The following is a 25,292-nucleotide window of genomic DNA, read 5'->3' as shown; positions in this document are numbered from 1 at the left end:
GGAGAACAGTGTGTACTTCCGGGACTTTTCCAAGTTAAGTTGTTATCCTTTCAATTTTAGTTGTTGAGGGCGCAGCTCAGCTCCAGGTCCAGTTGCCATTGTTAGTTGCAGGGGGCACAGACCACCATCCTTTGCAGGAGTCGAGGAGTTGAATCGGCAAACTTCTGTTTGAGAGCCCACACTCCAATTGACTGAGCCATCTGGCCACTCAGGAGCTCAGCGGCAGCTCATCGACTTCATTCTAGTTGTGGAGGGCGCAGCTCGCTGGCCCATGTGGGAATCAAACTGGCAGCCCCGTTGCCCAGAGCTCATGCTCTAACTGAGCCACCCATCTGCCCCATTTTCTCAGTTCTGATTCAAAACAAAGCCGGACAGAACAGGGAAGGCTTTTGATTGGACTGGCTCTAATCAGGCGTTCACCTATGGGCCGAAGGACAAAATGATGGCAGCCGTGATAGCCCTAGCTGAACCAGTGTTTGCAGGAGAAGGAGCTCCCCAAAGAGGGCTACTATTCCAGGGGGAAGGAGAAATGCTGAACAGATGACAGAGATAGGTCCATGACAGCTAGGGACTGCTGTGAGACCATCATGTGACAGGTAAGGAGATTGAGGCTTAGGGAAGGGTATGACTGGTCGCACAGCTGACACAGACCACACTGCCTTCTACTGAATTTGTGAATCAAGCCAGAGAGATACCCTTTGCAGGTCAAAGTATGAGAGATTACTCCCCCAGTTTCTCCATGATGATTCACTCCTGAGCCTTGGGAGGTAACTTTGTAGAATTCTAACAACTTTGTGAAAATTCTATGTCTCTGACACTAATATCTGAGGCAATCTTCCTGAAGTAAAGTAAGAGTCTGCGTAGGCCTTCCGGAGGAAGGTACTGCTCTCTGTTCCAGGGGGCACAGTGTGGTTCCCACCAGGGGATGTGATTAAGAGAATAGGGGTGGTTAAGAGAATATGCCGGTTTATAGGTAAGAGAGATGGATGCCATGGGAGCCATACTGAAGACATGCACTCTAGCTGAGGACTGTTCTGACCCTTGTCTCACAGGGAGGAAACTGAGGCTGGGAGTGGGTGTGAAGGGAAGTGAAATGACTTGTCCAAGGACATATTGCTAGGCAGTGGGAGGGACCCTCCGTTGTCAGGCTCCAAAGCCTGGGCTTTCCCTACCTATGTCCCGGTGCACTTACAGCCCCTCTTCATCTTGTACCCAAGCAGGCTCTTTGGCCTCCAACTCTGTGCACAGACGATGGGGATCTGAAGTTTGGGGCTCACAGAGGCTTGTGGCTTAGAGACAGGGGGAGTTATGAACACACAAGTGGGCTTGGCCTAGGGCTGCAGGGAGGTGTCAGAGTGTGCGCTGAAACCTGCTAAACCTGTAAAGTCAAGTTCAAAAGCCTCCTCCTCTGAGAAGTCTTCCTAACCCCTCTGTAGAGTCATTGTCCATCCTCTGAGCTCCCACTCCCACCCCGCTTTCTCCACCACCGCACCCCTTGCTAACTGTAATCTTCTTGAGAATAGGGCTGTGCCGCACCCTCTCTGCTCAGTATTGTCCAAGATGCTACTGGGCGTGGAAGAGACACAAGAGCTGTTTGGTGAGAGAGAGAATGGACGAATGAGTGAATGAATGGGTGCACACATCAGGGCCCCCTGGTGGCTGAATCCACAGCTCCCCAGCCACAGCCCAGAGAAGCAGTGAAGAGAAGAGACCTGTGCAGTCCCAGAGCAGTTACTATAAACTGCGTGTTTTACATACATTCTGCATTGAGTCCACGTAACTGATCTATGAAGCCTGGATACTGGCCCAAGGGGACAGAACAGAACTGAGAGTGGATCTCAGCCTGTTGAACTCCAGAGGCCAACTCATGGCTGTGGCCTCTCTTCAGACGTTGTGCCCCAGCCGGGCCAGGAGAGGGTCCAAGTTTGTCTTTGAGGTTTCCCTCACCTGTGTCACACTGTCCTTCACTTGTGCCTCCACTCAGGCTCTCCCGTTTCCTCCCAGCACACACACTCCTCCTTTGGAAATCCTCTAACTCAGAGCTAGATAGACCCAGGCTCAAATTCCAGCTCCACTGGACTCCCTAAAGCTGACTTCCCACTCTGAATCTCAGTTTCCAAGTCTGTAAAATGGGAATAGTGATCTGCTATCTGTGTGCCAAATTTCTTCATTCCCTAAGAATGAGGAAATGAGGGAAACAAGACAGGCCCATAGAGAGTTAGATGGAAGAAACCAGGATCTAATGAATCATAGCTGAGATATGCAAAGTCACCTTAAAGGGCCAGGTTAACTCTGGGTCCTGCAGAAGGTGACAAGTAGGAGGTAAATGTCATAAAGCATTCTCAGACAAAGGTGAGGTCCCTGTGACTGCTGAGTTTGTTCAGAGAGAGGCAGCTGTGCAGACCAGTGGCCAAGCTAAGCCTGTGTTGAGATGGACTAGGGGATGTCACTGGTAGACTCTAAGAAGTTCCTTTCCCCCTGGCAGGATGGTGCTCTAAAGACCTGGGTACAGTGGCTGTCTTAGCCTGGGGCCATTAACCCAGGGTCTCTGCCATCTCCGCTTCAATTGTCTTTGTGACAAGGCAAACACAAGAGTGAGCCAGGAGTGTCAGAATAGGAAGTAGTGGAACGCACACTTGCCTAGAGGCCTTCAGAATCAATGACTTTTAAAAACACAATGCCAGCCTGCATCACTTAGGGTCCCAAACAGGAAACAGATGGTGTGCTCTAATTAGAATTCGGGCAGAGCTTATTTTCAAAAGAATTAATGACAAAGCAGGGTGTAGGGGAGTCACAGGAGAGAGTACAGAACTCTGGGGCTAGCAGCAGCACAGCTTTCACTGCCCCAAGGACTGTTGGGAGATAGTCCTATAGAGCAGAAGTGACCTCATGGTGATGGAGCTGGGGATTAAATACTCCAACCTCACTCTCTTCCCTCCCTGTCATCTCTTGCTGGGCTCTCCATGTACTAAACCCCAAAGGAGCCATGGCTGTAGACTTTTAAATAAACAAGAAATAAACTTCTGTCTTATTTATACCACTGTTTTCAAGAGTCTTGTGTAACAGCACACTCTTACCAAAATACACATAAAAGGAAACATCTGCCAAGAAGATATAATAACGATGAACTTATATGTATCAATACAATGAACTTACATTTATTTTGGTGAAACATATAAAGCAAATCAGGCAGAACTGCAAGAAGAGAATCATGAATCTATAAACACAGTGGAAAATTTTAATTAAACTTTCTTGAAACCAAATATAGCAAATCAATCAATCAAGTTACCCATTGTTTTCAAGTTCATGGGGAACAGTTTTAAAAATACCACGTACATGGCCATTAAGGAAGTCTAAAAATTTTTCAAAGAATCAATATCATCCAATCACATTCTCTAATCCCAATATATTAGGTTGGTGCAAAAGTAATTGCGGTTTTTGCAATTATTTTTAACCTTTTAAACTGCAATTACTTTTTTTTTTTTTATTATTGGGGAAGGGGGACAGGACTTCACTTGGGAACAGTATGCACTCCCAGGTCTCTCCCCCAAGTCAAGCCCGTTGTCCCGCAGTGCCAGCTGTGGAGGGTGCAGCCCAGCCCCAGGTCCAGCCTCCGTTTTCTAGTTGCAGGGGGCACAGGCCACCATCCCTTGGTGGGAGTCGAACCGATGACGCATTCCAACCCACTGAGCCATCCGAGAGCTCAGCGGCAGTTCAGCTCAAGGTGCCGTGTTCAACCTTAGTTGCAGGGGGCGGAGCCCACCGGAGCCAGGAGCATGGAGCTCCAACCGCCTGAGCCACGGGGCCAGCCTGCAATTACTGTTGTACAAACCAGAATTAGAAACCAACAATAAAATATTGGCTATGAAAATTCAGTTTGTTAACTTAAAAACTCATTTCTAAATAATTCATGGGCTAAAGAGAACATTATAATGGAAATTAGAAGATATTTGAAACTGAATAACAACAAGCTAAAGTGGAACTTGGAGGGAAAATTATAGCCTTAAATGCATTTATTAAGAATAGGAAGGATTGGCAACAAATGAATTAAGCATCCTACTCAAGACTTTAAAAAGAGACCATCAGAAAACCCAAAGAGAGTAGAAGAAAGGCAATAATAAAGATAAAGCAGAAAGTAATGATACGAAAGCAACAAAAAGTTGAACTAATTCTTTTAAAAGCCTTAGTAAAATAAACAAATCATTAGCACAAAATACACAGTATTGGGGAAAAAAAACGAATATGACTAGAGATGCAGCCAAGGTTTTTTAAAACGTCACTGGAAAACACCATAGGGATCTTCGGTTCTGGCAAGAGTTCAGATTAATATAATATGAGGAACTAAGGAAATAAACCCAGAAGGATGAAGTAGCTTGCAAGAAGAGGAGTGGGGGGGGGGGTGGAAAAAAAAAAAGAAAAAAAAAACGATTAAGGAAGGAAAATTCAAATAAGCATGGACTTTCTTAAAAAAAGTAAAGACTGATTTGAGGGAACAAAATAAACAAGGTAATACTAGAAAACTGGGAATCAATCAAATGATAGGCAGGAAGCGATGATCAGAGTTCAAAAGCATTCTAATCTTGGTTGTTTTAGGGGAAGATATTGATTAACTTTAGACTTTGTTAACTGAAGTAAGCATGTTAAAAATTTTAAAATTTAAGGATGACGAATTAAAGAACAGAAATAGAATGTATTCTAAACCTGTAGAGAGCAAACAAAGGGAATGAAGACAGTCCAATCAGTCCACCTCCAGGCAGGAAATGACAAATAAAAGAAACAAAGAAAAGCTCGGTGCGTTTGCCATTTTCCAAGATGGCCCCAGTCGTCCCGTCATCCTGGGACGCAGGTCCTTGTATATTTCCCTCCCATAATGTGCCGGCTGAACTTAGTGACTTGTTTTTGTCCAATAGAATATGGCGAAGTGATGGTATGCCACTTCCAAGCAGGGCTGGCTTTCTGGGGTGCAGCCCGTGCTCTTGCATACAGTGCCACCCTCAGAACTATTCTATGCTTGATTTAATGCTCCTGCTCTTGCTGATTTGAAATTCCTAATAATTTTAAAATAAGGGGCCCCACAAACTAGGTAGCCAGTTTTGCTTTCAAGATTGGGTTCAAAATAAGGTTGCCAGATCAAATACAGGAAGTTCAGTCAAATTTGAATTTCAAATAAGCAATAAATAATTTTTTAGTATAGGTCTGTCTTATGCAAATATTGAACTATTATCTGAAATTTAGATTTAAATGGGCATGTTGTATTTATATTGGTTAAATCTGGCAATCCTATTGTGATAGAAAAGACCCATAGCTTCTATTTTGGTTGCTCTCTCTCTGAGCTCTCTCTCTCTCTCTTTCTCAGGTCACTCACTCTGGGGAAGACAGATTGAGCTGCCCTATAGAGAAGCCCATTTGCTGAAGGCTGCTGGTTGGATTCCCACATGGGCCAGTGAGTTGCGCCCTCTACAGCTAAGATTGTGAACAACAGCTCTCCCTGGAGTTGGGCTGCCATGAGCAGCTGGAGGTTAGCTGTGTGCTGCCATGGGCTACCACGTGCTGCCATGAGTGGCCAGCAGCCAGCATGAGCGGCTGGCAGCCAGCGAGAGCTGCTGTGAGCAGCTGACCGGCGACTGACCGATGACCGACTGCCTCAGCGGGAGGGGAGCGCAAGGCTCATAATACCAGCATGGGCCAGGGAGCTGTGTCCTTCACAACTAGACTGAGAAACAATGGCTTGAACCGGAGTGGGGGGTGGGGGGGAGGCAGAGGAAGGGGAGGGAGGCGGAAGAAAGGGGGAGAGGGAAAACTTCATATAATGTTATTAATGGTACATATCCTCCTGTCTTTATATTCATATTCAATATTACATGTGAGATTTGTCCATGTTAATACACAGCACCTCATTAATAAGTATGTCCACATTAACACACAGACTCACAACTGGAGTCCACCCTGGCCCTCTTCCATGGATTAAAGAGTCATGGCCAACCCAGAAGCCTTCCTTCCGTCTTCTAAACCATGGTCTGGGTACCCAGAATCCTGCAATTCCCCTGCCCCAAGGGCCCAGAGCAGTCATTTCCCTGGGGTTCCTCCTGAGAGTGACCATGAAGCCATATACAAAGGGTGATCAAAGCATATGGTAAATGCTGCTGCCAAGTGCCATCCAATGGAAAGGCAGGGATCTTCAATATGGGAAGTGGCGCATCAAACCTTAGTGTGACAAGTTTCAACTTGTTTGGTGCAGTCAGTTGGGTGTGAGCTATGGTTGAGAGAAGGTTTGTTTTAAAGTGTGCCGTCAATCATCCTCCATCATGCTCCATGTCCTCACTTCTGGTATATGGCAATTTCTGTTAAATAAAATAAAAACATTCCAGTGTGTCCTCATCCACCTTATTCTGGCACTGGATCTGACCGTGCGACTCCTGGCTCTTTTGCAAAGTCAAAATGACCATGAAAGGTAAACATTTTTAATTGATTCAGGACATCGAGGCAGCCACAAAACAGCGCAACTAAAGACACTCACGAAAGAGGACTTACAGAACAGCTTCAGGAAGTGGCAAGAATGATGGGATAAGTGTGTTCAAAGTGAGGGAGATTAATAGCAATGTGTCTTTTACTGTAATACATTTTTTAAACTTAAACAGTCACTGTATCTTTTGATCATACCTCCTGTGTACCTGAGCCCAAGATATTTGATTGTCATGGCCACATGCCACCAAGAGTGGATGGGAGAGACATGACTGAGACTGTGAACCCACGACAGGTAAAATAGGGGTCAAACCATCTTCCTCACCAGGCAGTGATGGCCATGACGGAGGTTCATTTAGTAGATCCTTTACCTCTCACCCTAAGCTAAGGTCTCCCACTTCACCTCATCAATAATAAAAGTGGCATTTTGTCTTCCATAATTACTCTTTTGTTTTATTTCCGAGAATGTGAGAATCAGGCCAAGTAAGAGAGGGACTATTTAAAGAAAACCCCCTTGAAGGCCCAAAATGGCGGGTACACAGAGAAAGCTCAGGCAATGATTAGAGGCTAATCAACATGGTAGCTAATTTGAAAAATATTCCCCAAAGTATAGTACATGCACCAATGCTGTGGATGATATTTAGTGGTTAAAAAAAAGAAAGAAAGAAAGAAAGAAAAACAACCTCTGTTATCCTAAGAGTTATGTCTTTATTTTAATATGGATTAGAAAATATAACTATATAATTACAAATAAAAGATGTAACTATAACATCAAACTTGCAACTTTACAGGCATAGTGTAAAGATAGGATAGTCAATTTAAAGAAAAATAATACCATAAGGAAATATTAATACAGGTAGTAAGAAAATATGGGAGAAATTGAGACAGTGATATGAGAATAACCAACATTTGGAAAATATTCAAATAAAGGCCTGTTTGGTGAATAACAAGGCAGCATCTACCCCCAACTCTTCACTGCAAATATAACACCAGGAACATACAGGAAGGGGGACAGATTAAAAAATGGGAGAGAACTACTTTCTAAAGAAATTGAGTGATCTTTCTCATAAGGACCAGGGTTCCTACTCAAAGTGGTGGTGTCTAAAGTAATTCCCTCCTTATCTTGGCCCAGGGAACCTGGGGTGTCTGCTTGCCTATTTGCCCCCTTCCATACGCCCTGAAGCAAAGCCTGCTGGTTGATTTCCCCACTCCGTAAGTGTAAGGATAAATGAAAGACATTTTCAGACATGCAAAGATTCAGAAAGGTTTCCTTCCATGCTCCCCGTTTAAAATGTTATTTGAAGATATACTTCAGCAAAAAAGAAACTAAACCCCCCAAAAGAGAGAAATAACAGATTTAAAAAACAGTAGAATCAGTGGGCGGCCGGCTGGATGGCTTGGTTGGTTAGAGTGCGAGTTCTTAACAACAAGGTTGCCAGTTCAATTCCCGCATGGGATGGTGGGCTGCACCCCCTGCAACTAAAGATTGAAAATGGCGACTGGACTTGGAGCTGAGCTGCGCCCTCCACAACTAGATTGAAGGACAACGACTTGGAGCTGATGGACCCTGGAGAAACACACTGTTCCCCAATATTCCCCCCCCAAAAAAACAGTGGAATTAATCCGAGTGGAATGAATAAAAATACCAGAGGTCCATAAAGCCATCAGTCAAAATTAAAACAGGAAGTTAGAGGGGTTTGGAGAAAAAAACGTCTTTAAGAAGAAAATGAGCTTCATTCAACAAATAATGTAATTAAGAAGCTGGAGGATTTTAATGACCTGATTTAAAAGGCATATGTTTCTTTCCTCAAGAAGAAAAGAGAAAAGCAATTAGAAACTCCGGAAGAACAAAAAGTTGTGTCAGAAAGTCAGGGTCCAAATATGAAGTGAATTAAAACGTAACATGACTCTTAGTATGAGGAACTGTAGGAAAGTATATTTGAACTTGAAGCGTGGAGTATTTCCCTTCAAGCAGCGTTTAAACCTGGGGATGCTAGTTACTGCTGCAGAGAATAATGTTTACATAATTATAATATTTTTAAAAAACAATTTATTGATTTTCAGTTTTTCTAATTCAGAGATAGACAACACACAAAACCAGAACATTTTAGTTATGGATACAGAACTAGATGCAAACGAAATGGTTTAGCAAGAAGTGTTAGAAGGAAAAGAGGGCAAGAGTGAGAAAGGAGGTCTCGTCTTACACAGTGGGGAGACAAGAGACAGTACATAAAATAAAAGGCACACGAAAGAAGAGCTAGAAAATGTGTATCTAATCAAATTCTGGAGGAAAGATACCTTTGCTAAACTTCTTGTCTCTTATAATAGGACACTGTGCCAGTTAGTTCTTCAGTAACTACCTCCCCAGCTTTTTTTAGTCATAGAACACTTACATTTCACTGGGCACAAGGCTACCCACAGAAACATGATATTGTCTGGCCTTCCTTGCACCTACATGTGACCAGGTGACCAAATTCAGGCCAGTTCATTGTAAGCAGAAATGACGTGCCTCTTCACTAGCTGGAATATGGATGTGACCCGCCATCTCGGACCCAGGCCAAGAGTTTTTGCCATAAGTAATAAGAGCTAACACTTGGATATATGCTAACTATGTGTCAGGCACTTTTCTTAGTGCTTTAGGTACATTAACTCATTTAACCTAACAAGGATGTGTTATTAGTTTTCTAGTGCTGCTGTTACAAATCACCACAAATTTAGTGGCTTAAAGCAACACAAATTTATTCTCTTACAATTCTGAAGTTCAGAAGTCTAAAATCAATGTGTCGGTTGGGCTGTATTCCTTCTGGAGACTCAGGGGTGAATCCATTTCCTAGCCTTTTCAGCTTCTAGTGATACCTGCCTTCTTTGACTCATGATTCCTTCCTCATATCACTATAATCTCTTGCCTCCATCACTACCTCTTCTATTACTACTTTTATTTCCTGCCTCTTTCTTTTAAGGACCCTTGTGATTACATTGGGCCCATCTGGGCAATCCAGAATAACATCCCCATCTCAAGACTCTTTATCACTTTTGCAAAGTCTTTTTTGCCATATAAGGTAATATTCACAGTTTCTAGGGATTAGGACGTAGACATCTTTGGGGCAACATTATTTTCCCTACCTAAGATTGGTATTATGTTATCCCCATTTTACAGATGATGAAACTCAAGCACAGAGAAGTTAAGTAGAATAGCCAGGGTCACACAGCTCATAAGTGGCAGACCCATGATTTAAATCTGGACAGTCCAGCACCAGAACCTGTGCTCATAACCATGATACTCTTCTGTCCTGGCAGAATTCTGGCTTCTGAATGCTCGTACAGCTGTCTTGCCAGCCCTGGATGGCCTGTAGAGAAAAATAAACTTCCATCTTTCTAAGCCACTGTCATTTGGGGAGCCTTTGCTATAGTAACTACATACTAATACAGGAGTCAGTGGCTATTCTACATAATTAAAAATAATAATTTTACTTTATTTTATTCTGAGTGGTTTGAATCTTTTACAAGGAAAACGTACTCTTTATTCATTTCAAATGTGTTTAAGTTGGCGGGCATGACTGCCAATCTGTACACATCTCACACTTGCTTAAACCCTCCATGCACCCTACTGCCTTTGGAATTGAGTCCAAGATCCTCAGCCTAGACTCAAGGCCAGCCTTTCACCCACCTTCCTATTCCTTATTGCTCCTCTTCATGGGAGCACCCTTAGGCCAATCTAGTGTTTACTGTGGCCCCAGAACAGATCTTTGCCATGCTCACTTTGCTTTGCTTTGCTTTCGCTCATGCTGTCCCCTCAGTATTCTATACCTAGAATCCCACACCTTCTTCCTCTCCCACCCCAGCCTGGCACATCTCACTCAAAGCCCATCTGTGAACTCCTATTCATCCCTCAAAACCCATCCCAAGTTGCCTCTGAAACTTTTTTCTGTTTATATTGGTTTTCTCTGTCCTGTTAATGATTTTTCTCAAATGTCTGGTGATCCAGGTCATAGAAATCCCCAGTCTACAGACACACGTCTCCCAGGAAGATCAGGACTCTCCTTTGCCTTCCCCTTGTGTGTTTCCGTGTCAAAATAACCACACCAGCAGACATTTACTATGACCATCATTTATTGCTATTATTACTTATTTTAGGCTTTAGATCTTTAGCAGTCTCCTGCTAAAGCAGTCTCAACATATATGACTCAAAATAGAAAACACGACCAAATAAGGTAAGCAGAAGATGTCAAAGTCTTGGTTCTTACCACGACGACCACTCTGATTTCTTTTTAAATTGGGGAATATTGGGGAACAGTGTGTTTTTCCAGGACCCATCAGCTCCAAGTCAAGTTGTTGTTTTCAATCTAGTTGTGGGGGGCGCAGCTCACTGGCCCGTGTGGGAATGGAAGCGGTGACTTTGGTGTTATGAGCACTGCACTCTAACCACTTGGCAAACTGGTCGCCCCGACCACCCAAATTTAAAAAATTATTAAATGGTTTTAAAAATATCATGTGTATAACTATGAGTCTCTGTCTTGCCAGGGCCCAGCATCTGCTGCTGCCCACCTGCCTGTTCACAGAGGACCCTTACACAACTTGATAGAACAAAGGCGACTGTGGGTCTCCTAACCAGTGAGGCGAGGCGCAGAGAGGCTGCATTCGTTTCCTATGGCTGCGGTCAAAGATTACCACAAACTTAGTGGCTTAAAACAACAGGTTTTTTTTCTCTGATGCTTCGGGAGGTTTGAAGTCCACATTGAACCTTATGAGGCTCACATCAATGAATCAGCAGGGCTGCATTCCTTCTGGAGGCCCTAGGGCAGACTCTGTTCCCTGTCTTTTCCAGCGTCTAGAAGCCACCCACATTCCTTGGCTCGTGGCCCCTTCCAGCATCGGCATCACGCCAACCTCTGCTTTACCATCACATCTTCTCTTTCTGACCCTCCTGCATCCCTCTTATCAGGGCCCTGTGATTACAATGGGCCCACCTGGATAACCCAGGATAACCTCCTCATTTCAACATTCTTAGTCACACCTGCAAAGTCCCTTTTGCCATGTAACCTATTCACAGGTTCCAGGGGTTAGGATGTGGACACCTTTGGGGGCCATTACCCAACCTATCGCAGAAGTGACAAGTCCCAGATAACACAGTAGGAAGCCGCAGAACTGGGAGCCCAACCCAGAACTTTCTGGCCCCAAAGTCTGGGCTCCTAACCTCCTTTCAACACCAGACGGAACACACTGGGGAGTTGGCTTGCTTTTCCCGTGGGTTCACATGCACTATCACTGTTGCCTCCAGTCCCTTCCTGCGCTGCGACCTGACTCCACGGGCTCCCACCCTAATGCATTTGATACCCACCCCAGTCATTTGTTTACAATGGGTCTCCCCAGGCTCACTCCCACCTCTGGAACCTATGTGCCAGTGTTTGTTGAGTGAGTATCTGAGTTTGTGAACAGACAGAAGGCTCCTGTCTCCAGTGCCTTCCTTCTTGCTGCTGCCCTTCTAGCTTGTGAAGCCACCGAGATGCCTGACTCTGGGACCCGGGTCCTCATCTCTCCCAGTAGATGGTCCTCTTCAAGCCATCAAACCCTAAGGAAGAGGGCTGGCCCTCCCTGGGGAGAAGAGGCGCAGAAGCTTAGTGCCTGGCCTGGAGACAGAGGACATGAGGTCCCTGGGTTCCTCCCATGGACATGGCACTTTGCCAGGAGCTCCCAGGGCCAGTGCTGTTGGGCCCGAGGACCAAAAGGCCCCCACTGCCTCAGTGGCCTACCTAGACTCAGCCCTCGGAATCCCCCTTTCCAGTCCCACAGCCTAGTTGCTGGCTCTCCCTCACCTCACCACACACCTCCGCTTGTTTTCTGATCTCTGTTCTTCTAAAAAGGACCTCTGCCCTGCCTGGAGAGCTCCCACCCACATTCCAAGCCTGTGGCAGCATTAGCAAGTTGAAAATTCAATTACATTCGATTACTCTAGTCCTAGTCAGACAGAGGTTACTGTAAGTCACATTGGAATTGGGAGGGAAGGGGGATAGCACCTGGGGCAAGTGTCCTGCCTGACACTCAAAGATGGATGTGACAGGGACCTATGGCTCAGAGCTCAGTATTAGATCAACAAGAGGTCATGTGGCCGCTGGTTGACAGACAGCTTGGGCAAAACAAAGGCTTCAGGCCACCCTCCCTGGGTTATGAAGGTGCCAGGACTGAGCACCAGCCTGGAGATGGAGGACATGAGGTCACTGAGTCCCTCCCATGGACATAGCTCTTTGCCAGGAGCTCCCAGAGGCCAGCTGTTGGGCTTAAGGACCAGAACACCCCAGCTCCTGGGGGTCTTCCATAACCTCACTGGCCTCACTTGGGTCGCAGGGTCTTCTCTGAGCACACACCTGGGGTCTCTCCCTCATGCCCATATAGGCCAAATAACTGGCCTTTCCCACTCTCAGGCCGTGGCTGAGGGAGCCAGACTCAGGACCAGGGGGACCTGAGGACACCAAACCTCCTGCCTGGCCAGGGTCTGATAAAGCAGGAAGAAAGGTCTGTTGCCTCAGGGTAGAAGGAGTCACTCATGATGGATCCCTTGTCCTGGGGAACAGCCCCCTCTGGGTGCCAAGGAGTGAAGAGGGGGTTTGGCAATTGGGATCCCTCTTAAGGGAAGATGGGACTGGCTCTGTAAAAGTGGATATTATGAGAAGACAGATTCTCAGCCATGACTCCTTTCCCACACAGACACATGCACCTCCATGTATAATGATCTGGGAGGACCTGCGGAGCCCCTTGCTCACTCCAGCCCAGGGTGTCTGAGAAGCCCTGAATTGTGGCGTCTGAGCTCTGGGCTGGGTTCTAAGCCTGAGCTGTGCTGGGCTCAGCTGGTGCCCTCTGCCCACGCACACACATGGGTCTGCACCTTTTGCACCAGCAGCTGCACCTTGTTTGCTGCAGCTGGTCATTTGAGAGCCCTGCACGATCTGCCTCCCATCTTCCATGTGCTGTGGCCCCCTCTCCAGCCCCTACATAGCAAACAGTTTCAGCTCTCGATGAGGGAAGTAATGTAGGGGATTAGATGAGTCATCGCTGTGGGGATAGACTTACCAAGTTGTACACTCACAGACCCATGGACACAAAGGCATGCCCACACTCACAGGGAACACAACGGGAGGCCACAAAGGCACATCCAGACACACAGAGACAGAGACCCCCTACACACACCCCATGCACACATTCCTCATAGACACAAACACCAATACACCAATACACACAGAGACAAATCAAGACCCATACAGACACATCCCACCCAGGGTGACCCCCAGTCATCAGCCCAGAGCCTGTTCCCTACCCACACGCATACTCAGAGACCCAAACACACACAGTCACCCATGGGATTCCCCAGACACACACTCACAGCCCTTACTTAAATACAAACACACAGATATATGTAGGCGAGCGTGCGGGGACACATGGACAGACACACACACACACACACACCAGCCATTTCTCTCTTGTGTCACCTCATCCATTCCCATAGGCAAGACAGAGCTTTGCAACCAGAGGGGACTCTGAGTCACCACCCACCGTGTGGATGCTGTGCCTGCCCGGGGACAGACTTCCGCTGTAGGGTTAGCTTCAGTCCTGCCTCCTGGAGAGGTGAAGGAAATCACTGGACCCATCCCTGTGCTGCCCCAGTTTCCCTCCCACACACTCTATGCCTAACAGCACAGCTCCAGCTCCTTTGAAAAAGGGCTTTAGCTGCAACAGGAAAGATGGAGGTTACATCTCAGGAATCACCTCCCAAGAGGAAAGGGTGAATCTCCTAGGGTGAGAAAGGAGGGTGGATCTGATGTGTTAGGAAGGCCCTGTCCTAAGGCAAGGGATGGCCAAGGTGACTGCCTGATCCCCCGGAGGTCACCCATCACCTATCTGTGTTTTCTGGGAAGGCCGGACCTCCACACCTTTGCACCTGCTGTTTCCTTTACCTTGAATTCTCTCTGCCAGGACCACAATCCCCCTGCAGGGCTACCTCCTCATTCTTCAGGTCTGCATGTACACTGTCCTGCTTTGGGAAGCCTGTCCTGATGCCCTGGCTGGATCAATGTGTCCTTCTGTGCCCCACAGCTCCCCTGGGCTCCCTCACCACGAGGACTTGCCAGGCCAGGAGGCCAGCATCTGCGCTTCTGTCCGGTGAGGAGGGGAGTAGACCTGGAGAGAAGCACAAGCTGGAATCTCAGGTCTGCCTCTGCTGTGTGAACTTGGGCAAGTCACTGAACTATGTGAGTGCAGCGTTGTCATCTGTAAAATGGGGACAATAACAGCTACCTCACTGGGTTGATTAAATGAGATCATGCATTCCGGGGACCATACAAATGGCAGCTGTATTATTGTGTAGCTCATTGCCTGGCACACTGCTTGGTAAATGTTGAATCAATCAACCCCTCTGGCTCCCCACTTCCTGCTCCCACCTACTGTCTCTGTCTTGGGAGAGGGAACGGTATGAACAAAAAAGATTTGGGGGCAGATATAATGGGGGCTGGGCGATGGGCGAGCGTGGCCTCTGGCGTCGCCGGGAGCTAGCTGCTTCAGCAGCAGCCAGAGCTTGGCCGGAGGCGGTGCAGGCGTCGTCTCTCACCCGAGACCCACCTGTGCCATCATCCTCGTCAGCTAGGTGAGGCAGCAAGGAGAGGTGGAGCTGGGATCCCCTCTGCACTGTGGCTCTCCGAAGCCGCCCAGGGCCCGCCGGCACACAGTAGGTGCGCTCTGAATGCGGAGTGGCCCGAGGCAGAAATGTTGAATGAATGCGAACGGTGTGAATGAACGGATGGGCGCATGAATAGAAATGGGATGGAAGCGTGAAGTGGCTGGTGAGGGGCAACTGGCATCTCCCTCCGCCCTCCGGGTCTCGCGGCTGTAAGACAAGAAGCGAGACCGGCTGGGGGCTCCCCTCCCCGCCCTACCTCTCCCGCCCCTCCCGGCAGCGCGCAGCCCAGCGGAGCCCGCGCCAGCCACAGCCCGCTTGGGAGCCATAGCCCCCCCAGGAGCCCGGCCTTCGGGACAGGGAGGCGAAGTCACCGGTTCAAGGTCCGGGAACCAGCAGCCGAGGACGCCGGGGTCCCGAAGCCAACAGGTGCGGGGCGTGGGGGACCCCCAGGCCTGGAGTGGGGGTTCCAAAGGATCCTCGGCGGGAGCCAAGTCTCGGGGGATAACCTGGGTGCTGGGAGACTGAGTCCCCAGCAGGCTTTCCTCCCGGCAGGCTCCTGCAGAACCCCTAACGCTCTCGCTCCCCCCTCCCCAACTCCCCCCGCCCTACAGTCCTTCACAGGCTTCGGGGTGCAGGGAGGTCTTGCTCAAGGAGTGGATCCGCTGGCCCTTGGTGGGGGTATGAAGGAGTCCCCTCCCCCTCCCAGGGGTCTCCTGGGATGGGCAACACTCCTACACACGTCCGGGGTCTTCCGTGCTCAGCCGCGGGAAGGAGGGGTCTGAGCCAGCTAGCAGGGGCGGGGAGCGAGGCCGGATTTATGAATGGAGGGAGCAGCCTACGCACTGGCCTAGCGACCCCTGGCGGCCGCCAGGGCTCAGAGCGGCCCGGGGGATTCAAGAGGGGATTAGCGGGTGGCCTGAGCCTGGGTCTCTAACGCCCTTTTTTTCAACCAAAAATTCAGGCCTGTGAACATACCTACAAGAGAGAATATTTGCAATCAGATGGCTTCCCCTCCCAAATCTGTGGTGTTTGGTGGATTCAGACAGACCTGGCCTAGTAGCTTTGGGACCTTGAGCTAGGGGCTCAACCTCTCTGAGTTTCCATCTCCTCCTCTGCAAAAGCAGGTTTCTCTAATAATGGGGAAGCCTGCTTCCTGCGCCAGTTTCTGGATAAAACACTAGGCATGCTTTAGAGCTCATTACTCCCCACCGCGGTCCTGTGAGGTAGGTATGGTCATTACTTCTTTGAACAGATGGGGAAACCGAGGCTGAAAGGGGTGAGAGCTGTCTTTCTCCCCAGTAGCCCACAGGACTGTGAGAATTAACAGGCAGTTTATGTGCAAATTGCCTGCCACACTCCCTAATGGTATCTTTCTTCCTCCCTCCCTTCCTGCAGGAGGCTTGGGGCTGAGACCCCAAAAGACCTGGTGCAAGACTCCAGGGCCCCTGAAGGAAGTGGGCTGAGGCCTGGCCCGGGCTCCCCTGCGTCCGTAGAGCCCAGGATGCCCCTTGGCCCTAGCGGCTCCTGAGCTCATGGAGCCCTCTGCCACCCCAGGGGCCCAGACAGGGCTCCCCACTGGTAGCTGGGAACCATCCCTGGTGCCTGCCGATTATGAGGACGAGTTTCTCCGCTATCTGTGGAGCGATTATTTATACCCGAAGCAGTATGAATGGGTCCTCATCGCAGCCTACGTGGCTGTGTTCCTCGTGGCTCTGGTGGGCAACACACTGGGTAGGTCCGGGATTCCCCTGGGGGCTGGAAGGGGTTCTGGGCCTCGTTTCTCTCCCCAGTCCCTACCTCCAGGAGCTGGGTACGTGGGGGAGGGACTCGCTGATGGGCCTAAGATGGTCGTGGCTCTGCCCCTGGCTTTACCTCATGCTCACCCCGCCCCGCAGTGTGCCTGGCAGTGTGGCGGAACCACCACATGAGGACGGTCACTAACTACTTCATCGTCAACCTTTCCCTGGCTGACGTGCTCGTGACAGCCATCTGCCTACCAGCCAGCCTGCTGGTAGACATCACCGAGTCCTGGCTCTTTGGCCATGCCCTCTGCAAGGTCATCCCCTATCTACAGGTAAGCTTTGCCTGCTGTCTTTCATCGCCTGTCACACCGAGTACAAAACCACAGCCTCGCCTAGGTCTCAGCGACCCTCAGACCTGCCTTTCAGACAGGACAGTGGCTCAGTACCTCTGCGGTGTCATCCTCTACTGTCCACAAGGGCAAGCCTGGCACTGGAATAGACACAGCCCACATACTCATACAGAGATCCCCACCCCTGGGCTGGTCACACAAAGACAGGCTCAGCCATGTGCAGACACCTCCAGGGACACAGCACACTGTGGAGGAGAGAGGCACAAGCCCACAGTGACAGACAAAAATGCACAATGGGCCTGCTTCCTGATCCCAAGGGGGGCAGCTCTGAGGGCGCCTGCTAGAAAGTCTCCTCTCCTCCCAGCCCCTAGCTGAGGCCTTCTCTCCCCACACTGGGAATCAGGATGCCCAGATGGGGTTGAGGGCAGTGAAAGGATGGCCGACCAGAGGCCGGAGGGCCCCGTGGTTGCACCCTTTGACCCTCTCCCTGTACCCCAGAGGGTGGGGGACTCCCGGAGGCAAAGCCCACCGACACCTCAGGCGTAGGTTCATCTCTGCCTCTCAGAAGGAGGCCTCTTTTTGAACAGCCTGGGGAAGGGATGGCATCCCGGGGCAGAGAGGAAGGCTTCTTGGATTTCCCACTGTTTTGAGGTTTTCCACTCGACCGATTAACTCTAGCAACTCTGAGAATAAAGAGAGGCAGGTGAGGAGTATCACCCTGGGAGATAGCTAACCTTTCCTGCCTTGTCCATAATGCGTGAGAGGGGTTATGGTGAGGGTAATGAAGACAGCGTCTGGCATGTAGTAAGTTCCGTAAGTTATTATTCATAGCAGGCGAACATCTCCTCTGTGCCAGGTCTCGAGCTTGATGTTTTCCATCCATGATTTCATTTACTGTCACGAGAATCCTGCCAGGTGAATGGTATAGTCCCACTCCACAGGTGAAGCTCAGCGAGGATAAGTGATTTGCCCACCTCTACACAGCCAGTAGGTGGTGGAGTAGGCCTGTGTGCTGCACCTAGCTGCCTGTTATCTCTGGGCTGTGGGCCCCATCTGTCACCTCGTGTCTCTGGGTGGCACCCAAGAGGACTGACATTGTGTCCCTATGCGGCAGGCTGTGTCAGTGTCGGTGGCAGTGCTAACGCTCAGCTTCATTGCCCTGGACCGCTGGTATGCCATCTGCCACCTGTTGCTGTTCAAGAGCACCGCCCGGCGTGCCCGTGGCTCCATCCTGGGCATCTGGGCTGTGTCGCTGGCTGTCATGGTGCCCCAGGCTGCTGTCATGGAATGCAGCAGTGTGCTGCCCGAGCTAGCCAATCGTACCCGACTCTTCTCTGTCTGTGATGAACGCTGGGCAGGTAATGGCGGGAAGCTTGGACAGGCATCCCTGAATTGAGCACCTCTGGGTCACATAGCCCTAGGGCAGGAAATCTGTGGAGGGACCCAGTGTGGGTGTCGCCCCCAAGGACACCCCAGTCCAGGCATCTAGCAGGCGTATCCCCAGGGTGGGTACCTCCTCTAGTGTAGTCATCTGCTTGGGGTTCCTCCAGGATGGACACCCCACGTTGGGCAACTCCAAGGTCTCCCAGCCATGGAGGCTGTATGGGCCCCCGCTGCGTGCTTTGGCCCGAGCTGGGGCAGGGTGGCATTGCAGGCTGGGGGAGTCCCAATTGGGCCCACACTTTGCATCTCTTGGCCCTTACAGATGACCTCTATCCCAAAATCTACCACAGTTGTTTCTTCATTGTCACCTACCTGGCCCCGCTGGGCCTCATGGCCATGGCCTATTTCCAGATCTTCCGCAAGCTCTGGGGCCGCCAGGTGAGGCCCACTCTGGTGTCACTGTCTGGGCTGGGAGGGGATGGGGTGCTGGTCTGAGGGAGTAGACAGTCCTCTGCCTTCATAACATGTCATCCGGGCTGCAACCAGAGAGAGGCGAGGCCCAAGGACATGTCAAACTCAAGGCCAAAAGTGTTCGTGCCAACCCTGCAACCGAATGGTAACTAACGTTGTTCTAGCATCAGTCGCTGCCCCTGATTATACCATGCACTTCCAGGTAGACTTGTATCCTCTTAGCCACCATATGTAAGTATTACCCCCGACTTAAATATGAGAAAACACGCCCGGAGAGGGAAAGCAATTTCCCCAAGTCCCTCAGCCAGCGCGTGGAAGGTCAGGGACTCAAACCCAGACCCGTGGGAGTACAGAGCCCAGTACACACCAACAGCACCTCCGCGTTGCTTGCCCAATTAGGCACGTTGTTCACAGTGTCCTCACAACTATCTAACCACAGCAGCCCTGTACCCACGCTACAGCTGCTGAGTGCCAGAGCCTTTCTGGTTCCAGGGCCTGCCTTCTTTCCTCTCATACAAACTGACCCACAGCAGGTTTTGGGGGGGCTTTGGGGGGCACAAGGGGGTGCTCAGAGGCCCTTGGCACCAGCAGGAATGAGTGCTGGGTCAGTGTATGGACAGTGAGAATATGTAGGCCAGAACATGACCAGCCTTGCAGTCCACCAACACGTGCCACCTGCTCCTCACGGCTCCGTCAAGATGGCAGCAGTCACTCTCCTCTATCAGACAGGAAAACCACGGCTCAGAAAGGGAACGTGAGTTGACCAAGGTCGTGTAGTTCATGACTAGATGAGCTGGCCCTAGACCCCAAGTTTCCTGGCCTCTAGCCTTATGCCCTCTGTTGTGGGGTGATTCGGGTGTCCAGTGGTGGGACAGGCTTTGAGGAATCTGTGGCTGCTCCAGGAGCCTGGAAGCACCATAGGCTTATGGGCATCGATATAAGGCTGGGACCTGAGCTCTGAGGCCCAGGCCATTCCATGCTACCCACCTGCTCACCTCTTGCCCAGGCCTCTCCATAGGTGGGCATGGGCCAGGGGGAGGTACGGCTCACCTCCACCTCCACCCCTATCGATGGAGGTGGTGATCCTAGGAGGACGGATGGGCAGCTGGATGTTGTCAAGGGTCCCCTGCCTCTCTAAGTTGCAGTTGCCTCATTTATAACTGAGCGCCAGTAACACATACCCAAAAGGTATGTTGGGGGATAGTCTCATAATGAGCTAGTGGACAGTGAAGGTACGTTGTTCACCCTCAGCCCAGAGTGTTGATCTCTATCGTGAATATGAGGTTCTTTCCTATTGCAAGGGTGTGTTCCCTTCCCCCACCTACACCCGCCCCAGGGTCCAGCCCGAAGCAGGGCCCAGCAAAGGAGACCGACCTCCCACCGCTCCTGTCCCTGTGTGTGCTGGACAGATCCCCGGCACCACATCGGCCCTGGTGAGGAACTGGAAGAGGCCCTCAGACCAGTCGGAGGAGCAGGGGCAGGGCCCGGGCACAGAGCCCCCACCGCGGGCCCGGGCCTTCCTGGCTGAGGTGAAGCAGATACGTGCTCGGAGGAAGACAGCCAAGATGCTGATGGTGGTGCTGCTGGTCTTTGCCCTCTGCTACCTGCCCATCAGCGTCCTTAATGTCCTGAAGAGGTGAGAGCACGCGGGGGAGGCCAGAGGTAGGGAGTGGTTGTCTCTCTGCTTTGGAGAAAGACCTGGCTCTACCCCATGGCCACGGCCACGTGTGACCTTGGGGCAGATCATTCCTCTTCTCTGAGCTTCAATCTCCTCATCTGTAACATGTGAATGACAGCAGTCCTGGCCTCCTAGGGCTACTGTGAACATTCTTTCATCCATTCACTCAATTGTCAGATGGTGGGGCTGGGAACACAGAGAACAGTGCGTGAGACAGAGTCCCTGCTTTCCCGGAGGCTGCATCCAGTGGGAGAGAGAAATAAATATGTATTATGTCAGGCAGTGATAACTGCTATGAAGAAAAATAGGGGAAGTGGATAGAGTGACTGACAGGGGTTGGCGGTTTTTTCTTTTTAAATATTTTTTTAGATATAATGGTTAAAAAAAAAAAAAAGGCCTCTCTGAGGAAGTGGCATTTGGCAGAGACTTGAAGGAAGGGGGGGACCAAGCCACAGGAGGAACAGCACGCTAAGCAGAGAGAGACGGGCACCACGTAAGAGGCCATGAGGTACAGGGAAAGAGTGTGGGCTACATGACCTGAGACAATCTCAGTGTGTTTGTGCTCGGCCACTTTCTGGCTGTGTGACCTTGGGCCTGTCGCTTGACTTCTCTGAGCCTCAGTTTTCCTATTTGAAAAATGGATGGTGTCTATGATTCACATGTTGCTGGGATGATGGACGAGAAAGTAGATGGGAAATCCCAGGGGATCAGACAGCCAGTGACTAAGGAAACAGACCCTGGTCCCTGTCCCTAGGCCCACTTTAGTCATATTGTCTGTGCTCAAGAACCAAAACGATGGTCAAGACACGAGACCCAGGAAAGGGCCACCAGGTGGACTGAAGGGGCAGTGGGAACTCCTGTACTTTAGAGCCCTGTAGCTTGAGTGCTAGGGCAACACCACATATACACATAGACATGCGTCTGCCCCACTTCTGACTGCCCTCCCTCTGGTTCTAGGGTGTTCGGGATGTTCCGCCAAGCCCGGGACCGAGAAGCCGTGTACGCCTGCTTCACCTTCTCCCACTGGCTGGTGTACGCCAACAGCGCTGCCAACCCCATCATCTACAACTTCCTCAGTGGTGAGTGGGCTGGGGAGGCAGTGACAGGATGGCAGTAGTCCCCAGGACAAGAGTCTTCCCGTCCCCAATCCAAGCCATATAAAGGATGGTGGGGGAGGAGATACCTGCTCCTTTCTAGGGATTATGACCCTGCTCTGGGAACTACCACTCAGGGGGAAGACTTGCCCCCCCCCCCCCAGGAGTCTTGGTCTGAGTAAGGGGCCAGCCACACTCCCAACGCTGGCCAGAGAAAGCAGACCAGTACCCGGGATCCAGTTTTGCAGATTATGCAGACCAGTGAGTGGGTGGGAAGGGCAGGGGTTAGGCCAGCTCCCCTCCACCCCTGCCCAGTGCATGCACAGCAGGACCTGCAATCAGCTATCTGGTTAACACAGGCTCAGAGGGAGCCAGACCTGTGGGAAGAGGGCCTCGTAATCGAGGTGTCAGGGGTGAGGGAGGGTCACCAGCAGAGGCAGCCCTGGGCAGGGAGAAGGCTTCCCCATGCCCAGATAGACACGTACTGGCAGGGGGCCAGAATACGAGCGCTAGCCTTGGATCTACCCTCCTCCAGCACTCGCCTCTTCGCTTCCCCCTCTGGAAGTCCAGGCCTCCCAGGTCCTCACCCTTACCCGGGCTCCTCTCTACTGGCCCACAGCTCCCATCTCCTCCCTCTACCTCCCACTCTCAGGGTGCTCATGTACCCCGTCTCCCCCGGCTCAGAAGAAGTGTAACTCACCAGACCTCTGACTCTGGGATGAGGTCTAAAGAACTGGCCCAGATGACTGTTCAAGTCTGAACACAAATATTCTTCAAGAAAAGGTTGAAAGGAACCAGGGGTCAATATTATAACCCTCATGGAGACTCAAGAATTACTCAACAAAGGCTGGCCGGGTGGTTTCCAGCTCAGAAAACAGGAGAGATGAGTGTGTTCCTGTCTGATCTACATTTACGAAACACCTACTATGTGCCGGGCCCTCTGCTGGGCATGGCAGAGGCTGGAGGGAAGGAGGAACGTGGTCAGGGTTTCAGTTCTAGACGACGGGTCTGTTTCCCTGGTGTGCTCTGGCTGAACAAGGAGGCTATGCTAGTCCTTCCTTCCCCACTCAGCCCCCTCTTTAAGCAAAGGGCTTTGACATGAGAATGGGGTCCAACTTCTGGCTGGGTGACCGTGGGCAAGCCACCGTACCTCTGTATCTCATCTGGGAAGTGAGTTTAAAGGACCCCAGCCTCTCAGAGTGCTGGGACGACCTGGGGGTCACGGCTGAGGGACATGGCACAGTGCCTGTTGTGAGGACTGCTGCTGCCATTTTCATTGCCATGGGGCAGAGATGGGGAAAGCCTAGCCACAGACAGTGAGCCCCAAGCCCGTCCAGCTACACGCCAAGGAGGCAGAGATGACCTGAGGCCCCTGGGCCAGACACCACGTTTTGAGCCGGGCTTACAGCCAGAGTGCAGTCAAGGAATCCGATTCAAATTGCCTTTCTCCTTGGGAACCTGCTCTGGGGCCTCTGTCCTCACTCTCCCTGGCAGTGACGAGGTGGCCCCGGGGCTCTCTCCATCCCCGCACCATCCTTCCCTCCGCCCCCTCACAGGCAGCTTGGCTGCAGCTGCATGGGTGTCCCTGGGCCCAAGGCCCCTTCCTGCTGCAGCCCTCTCCTTATGGCTGTCTTCTGTCTCCCAACCAAGGCAAATTCCGGGAGCAGTTTAAGGCCGCCTTCTCCTGCTGCCTGCCTGGCCTTGGTCCCTGCTGCTCTCGGAAGGCCCCCAGCCGCCGCTCCTCTGCCAGCCACAAGTCTTTGTCCTCGCAGAGCCGGTGTTCCATCTCCAAAGTCTCAGAGCACGTGGTGCTCGCCAGCGTCACCACGGTGCTGCCCTGAGCCCTGAGCAAGGGTGACCCTGGTGGCTCCAAGGGGTGTGAGCTGTCTGCTACCTAGGCTGTTCCTCTGGCTCCTGGGGGAGCAGACCCCCTCCTTGTGGACGGACTACTGGATGCAGCTCGAGGCCAGGGCTCCAATCCTGGTTTTCTACCTGTTTGACTCTGGGCCAGTCACTTCCCTTCTCTGAGCTGTGTCCCCTAAACAGGATTAATGTGAGGATTAAACATGCTCAAGAAAGTGGAAAGCTCTTTGTAAACAGTAACGTGTTGTGGACAAGATTATCGCTGTATCCCTCTCACTTGCCCATACCCCAGTGCCATCCATCCTCATCATCCTTCGGAGCTTGGCCTTCTTCCCAAAGACCCCTCTCCTACGCAATTGTAGGCCTTCCCGAGTCTGCTGGAAGGGCCCCAGCAAGCATTTGCATCTGGCCCAGTGGCTGCCTAAAGCCCAGGCTGCACTCAGCCAGCTGCGCTGATGCACATGGGAACTAATCTCGGCGCCCCCCTCCTCCCTAGGAGCACAGCCCCACGCCCACCAGGTGCAAGAGCATGCACCGTAGACTGAATCCGTTGGCTTTGTGGTGTGATAAAACACTTTCCATGTGGCCATTTGGCATGGAGGCCAGCAGCCCGAAGCAATTGTAATTAAAAGCCTGGCACTGAATGTTCCCTTTCCTTGTCATTGCACAAAATCTGTGCTGCTCAGGTTAGGAACGAGGCAAGGCCAGTGGGGAAATTGGTGTGGGGGCGGGGATAGGGGAGGAAGACACGGCAGCACTGGAATGCTGCTATCTGCCGACTACTCCCACCTCCCATCCCCCAATACACTGGATCCCAGACGGGCTCCCAGCCAGGCCTAAGAGCACACGTAGTGCTGCCTCCTCTGGCCGTGCCAATTCTCTGATGCCCAGGACCTCAGTCTTTGGCACATCTGTCTGCTCAATGGCCTGTGGGACGTAAGGGGGTAGGGCGGACAGACAGCAGGGTTAACAGCTTCTTGGATATCAGGGCTAGCATTGGTTCTCTATGAACTCACAGGATAAAAAGAAAAAGCCAGACTTGACTGGATGTGCTCTGTCTGCCACGGAGATGATGAGAGAGCTGCCAGAGGCCCTGATCTTTATTGCCAGAGCAGGAAGTGGAACAGAGCAGGGCTGCTCTGCTGAGGGGAGTGGGGGACATCTGGCCGAGGCCAGCCCAGCCGTGTGCACACTGAGTCTGCTTAACCTGATTAATGGAGCCGCGGGCTCCTTCTGACCTCCCCTGTCAAGAAGTGGGGTGAAGCCATGGTCCTGCCAGGGGCCCAGCATCCCTCCTCTTCGGCAGCACCAGAGCAAGTGGAAGGTGTAGTCTGTCACCCCACTCTACAGATGACTCACCAGCCCTGCTCTTGCGGCCATTTCCACAGATGTGCAGTTGTGGCCGGTCAGCTGGGCTGTCCTGCCTATCCCACATTCCTGCCGGCCTTAGGATCCAAAGCTGTTTGTCAAGTTTATAGCCAGGCTTGGAGGTCCAGCATGCAGAATGAGGTGTGAGGGCTGGCTCCCAAGCTCAGAACCCATCATGCCCTCAAGGACCAACCTAGTCCTGGGCTTCTCAGCCCC

The 25,292-nt window shown here is 51.0% G+C and overlaps 1 protein-coding gene across 1 annotated transcript; it reads left to right on the top strand.

Annotated features, from left to right (window-relative positions):
• The first annotated feature begins 16,288 nt into the window (after positions 1–16,288).
• Positions 16,289–24,256, top strand: HCRTR1 (hypocretin receptor 1). Its single transcript, XM_081055557.1, has 8 exons — positions 16,289–16,350; positions 16,523–16,858; positions 17,023–17,201; positions 18,334–18,577; positions 18,925–19,040; positions 20,483–20,709; positions 21,709–21,830; positions 23,496–24,256. Exons 2-8 carry the CDS (start codon positions 16,660–16,662, stop codon positions 23,684–23,686), a joined length of 1,278 nt encoding a protein of 425 aa, XP_080911683.1. The 5' UTR covers positions 16,289–16,350; positions 16,523–16,659; the 3' UTR covers positions 23,687–24,256.
• Positions 24,257–25,292: the final 1,036 nt, after the last annotated feature.

Source organism: Rhinolophus hipposideros (assembly GCF_964194185.1).
Source record: "Rhinolophus hipposideros genome assembly, chromosome: 8".
NCBI lineage: Eukaryota > Metazoa > Chordata > Mammalia > Chiroptera > Rhinolophidae > Rhinolophus > Rhinolophus hipposideros.
The sequence above is the reverse complement of the archived record's forward strand: the minus strand, read 5'-3'. Positions and strand labels throughout refer to the sequence as shown.

Bases quoted from the DNA above. Each gene is read 5' to 3' on its own strand.
- HCRTR1 (XM_081055557.1), top strand. From the start codon at position 16,660: ATGGAGCCCTCTGCCACCCCAGGGGCCCAGACAGGGCTCCCCACTGGT. The intron at 16,859-17,022 runs GTAGGTCCGGGA...CCCGCCCCGCAG, and splicing joins TCTGGTGGGCAACACACTGG to TGTGCCTGGCAGTGTGGCGG. The intron at 18,578-18,924 runs GTAATGGCGGGA...TGGCCCTTACAG, and splicing joins CTGTGATGAACGCTGGGCAG to ATGACCTCTATCCCAAAATC.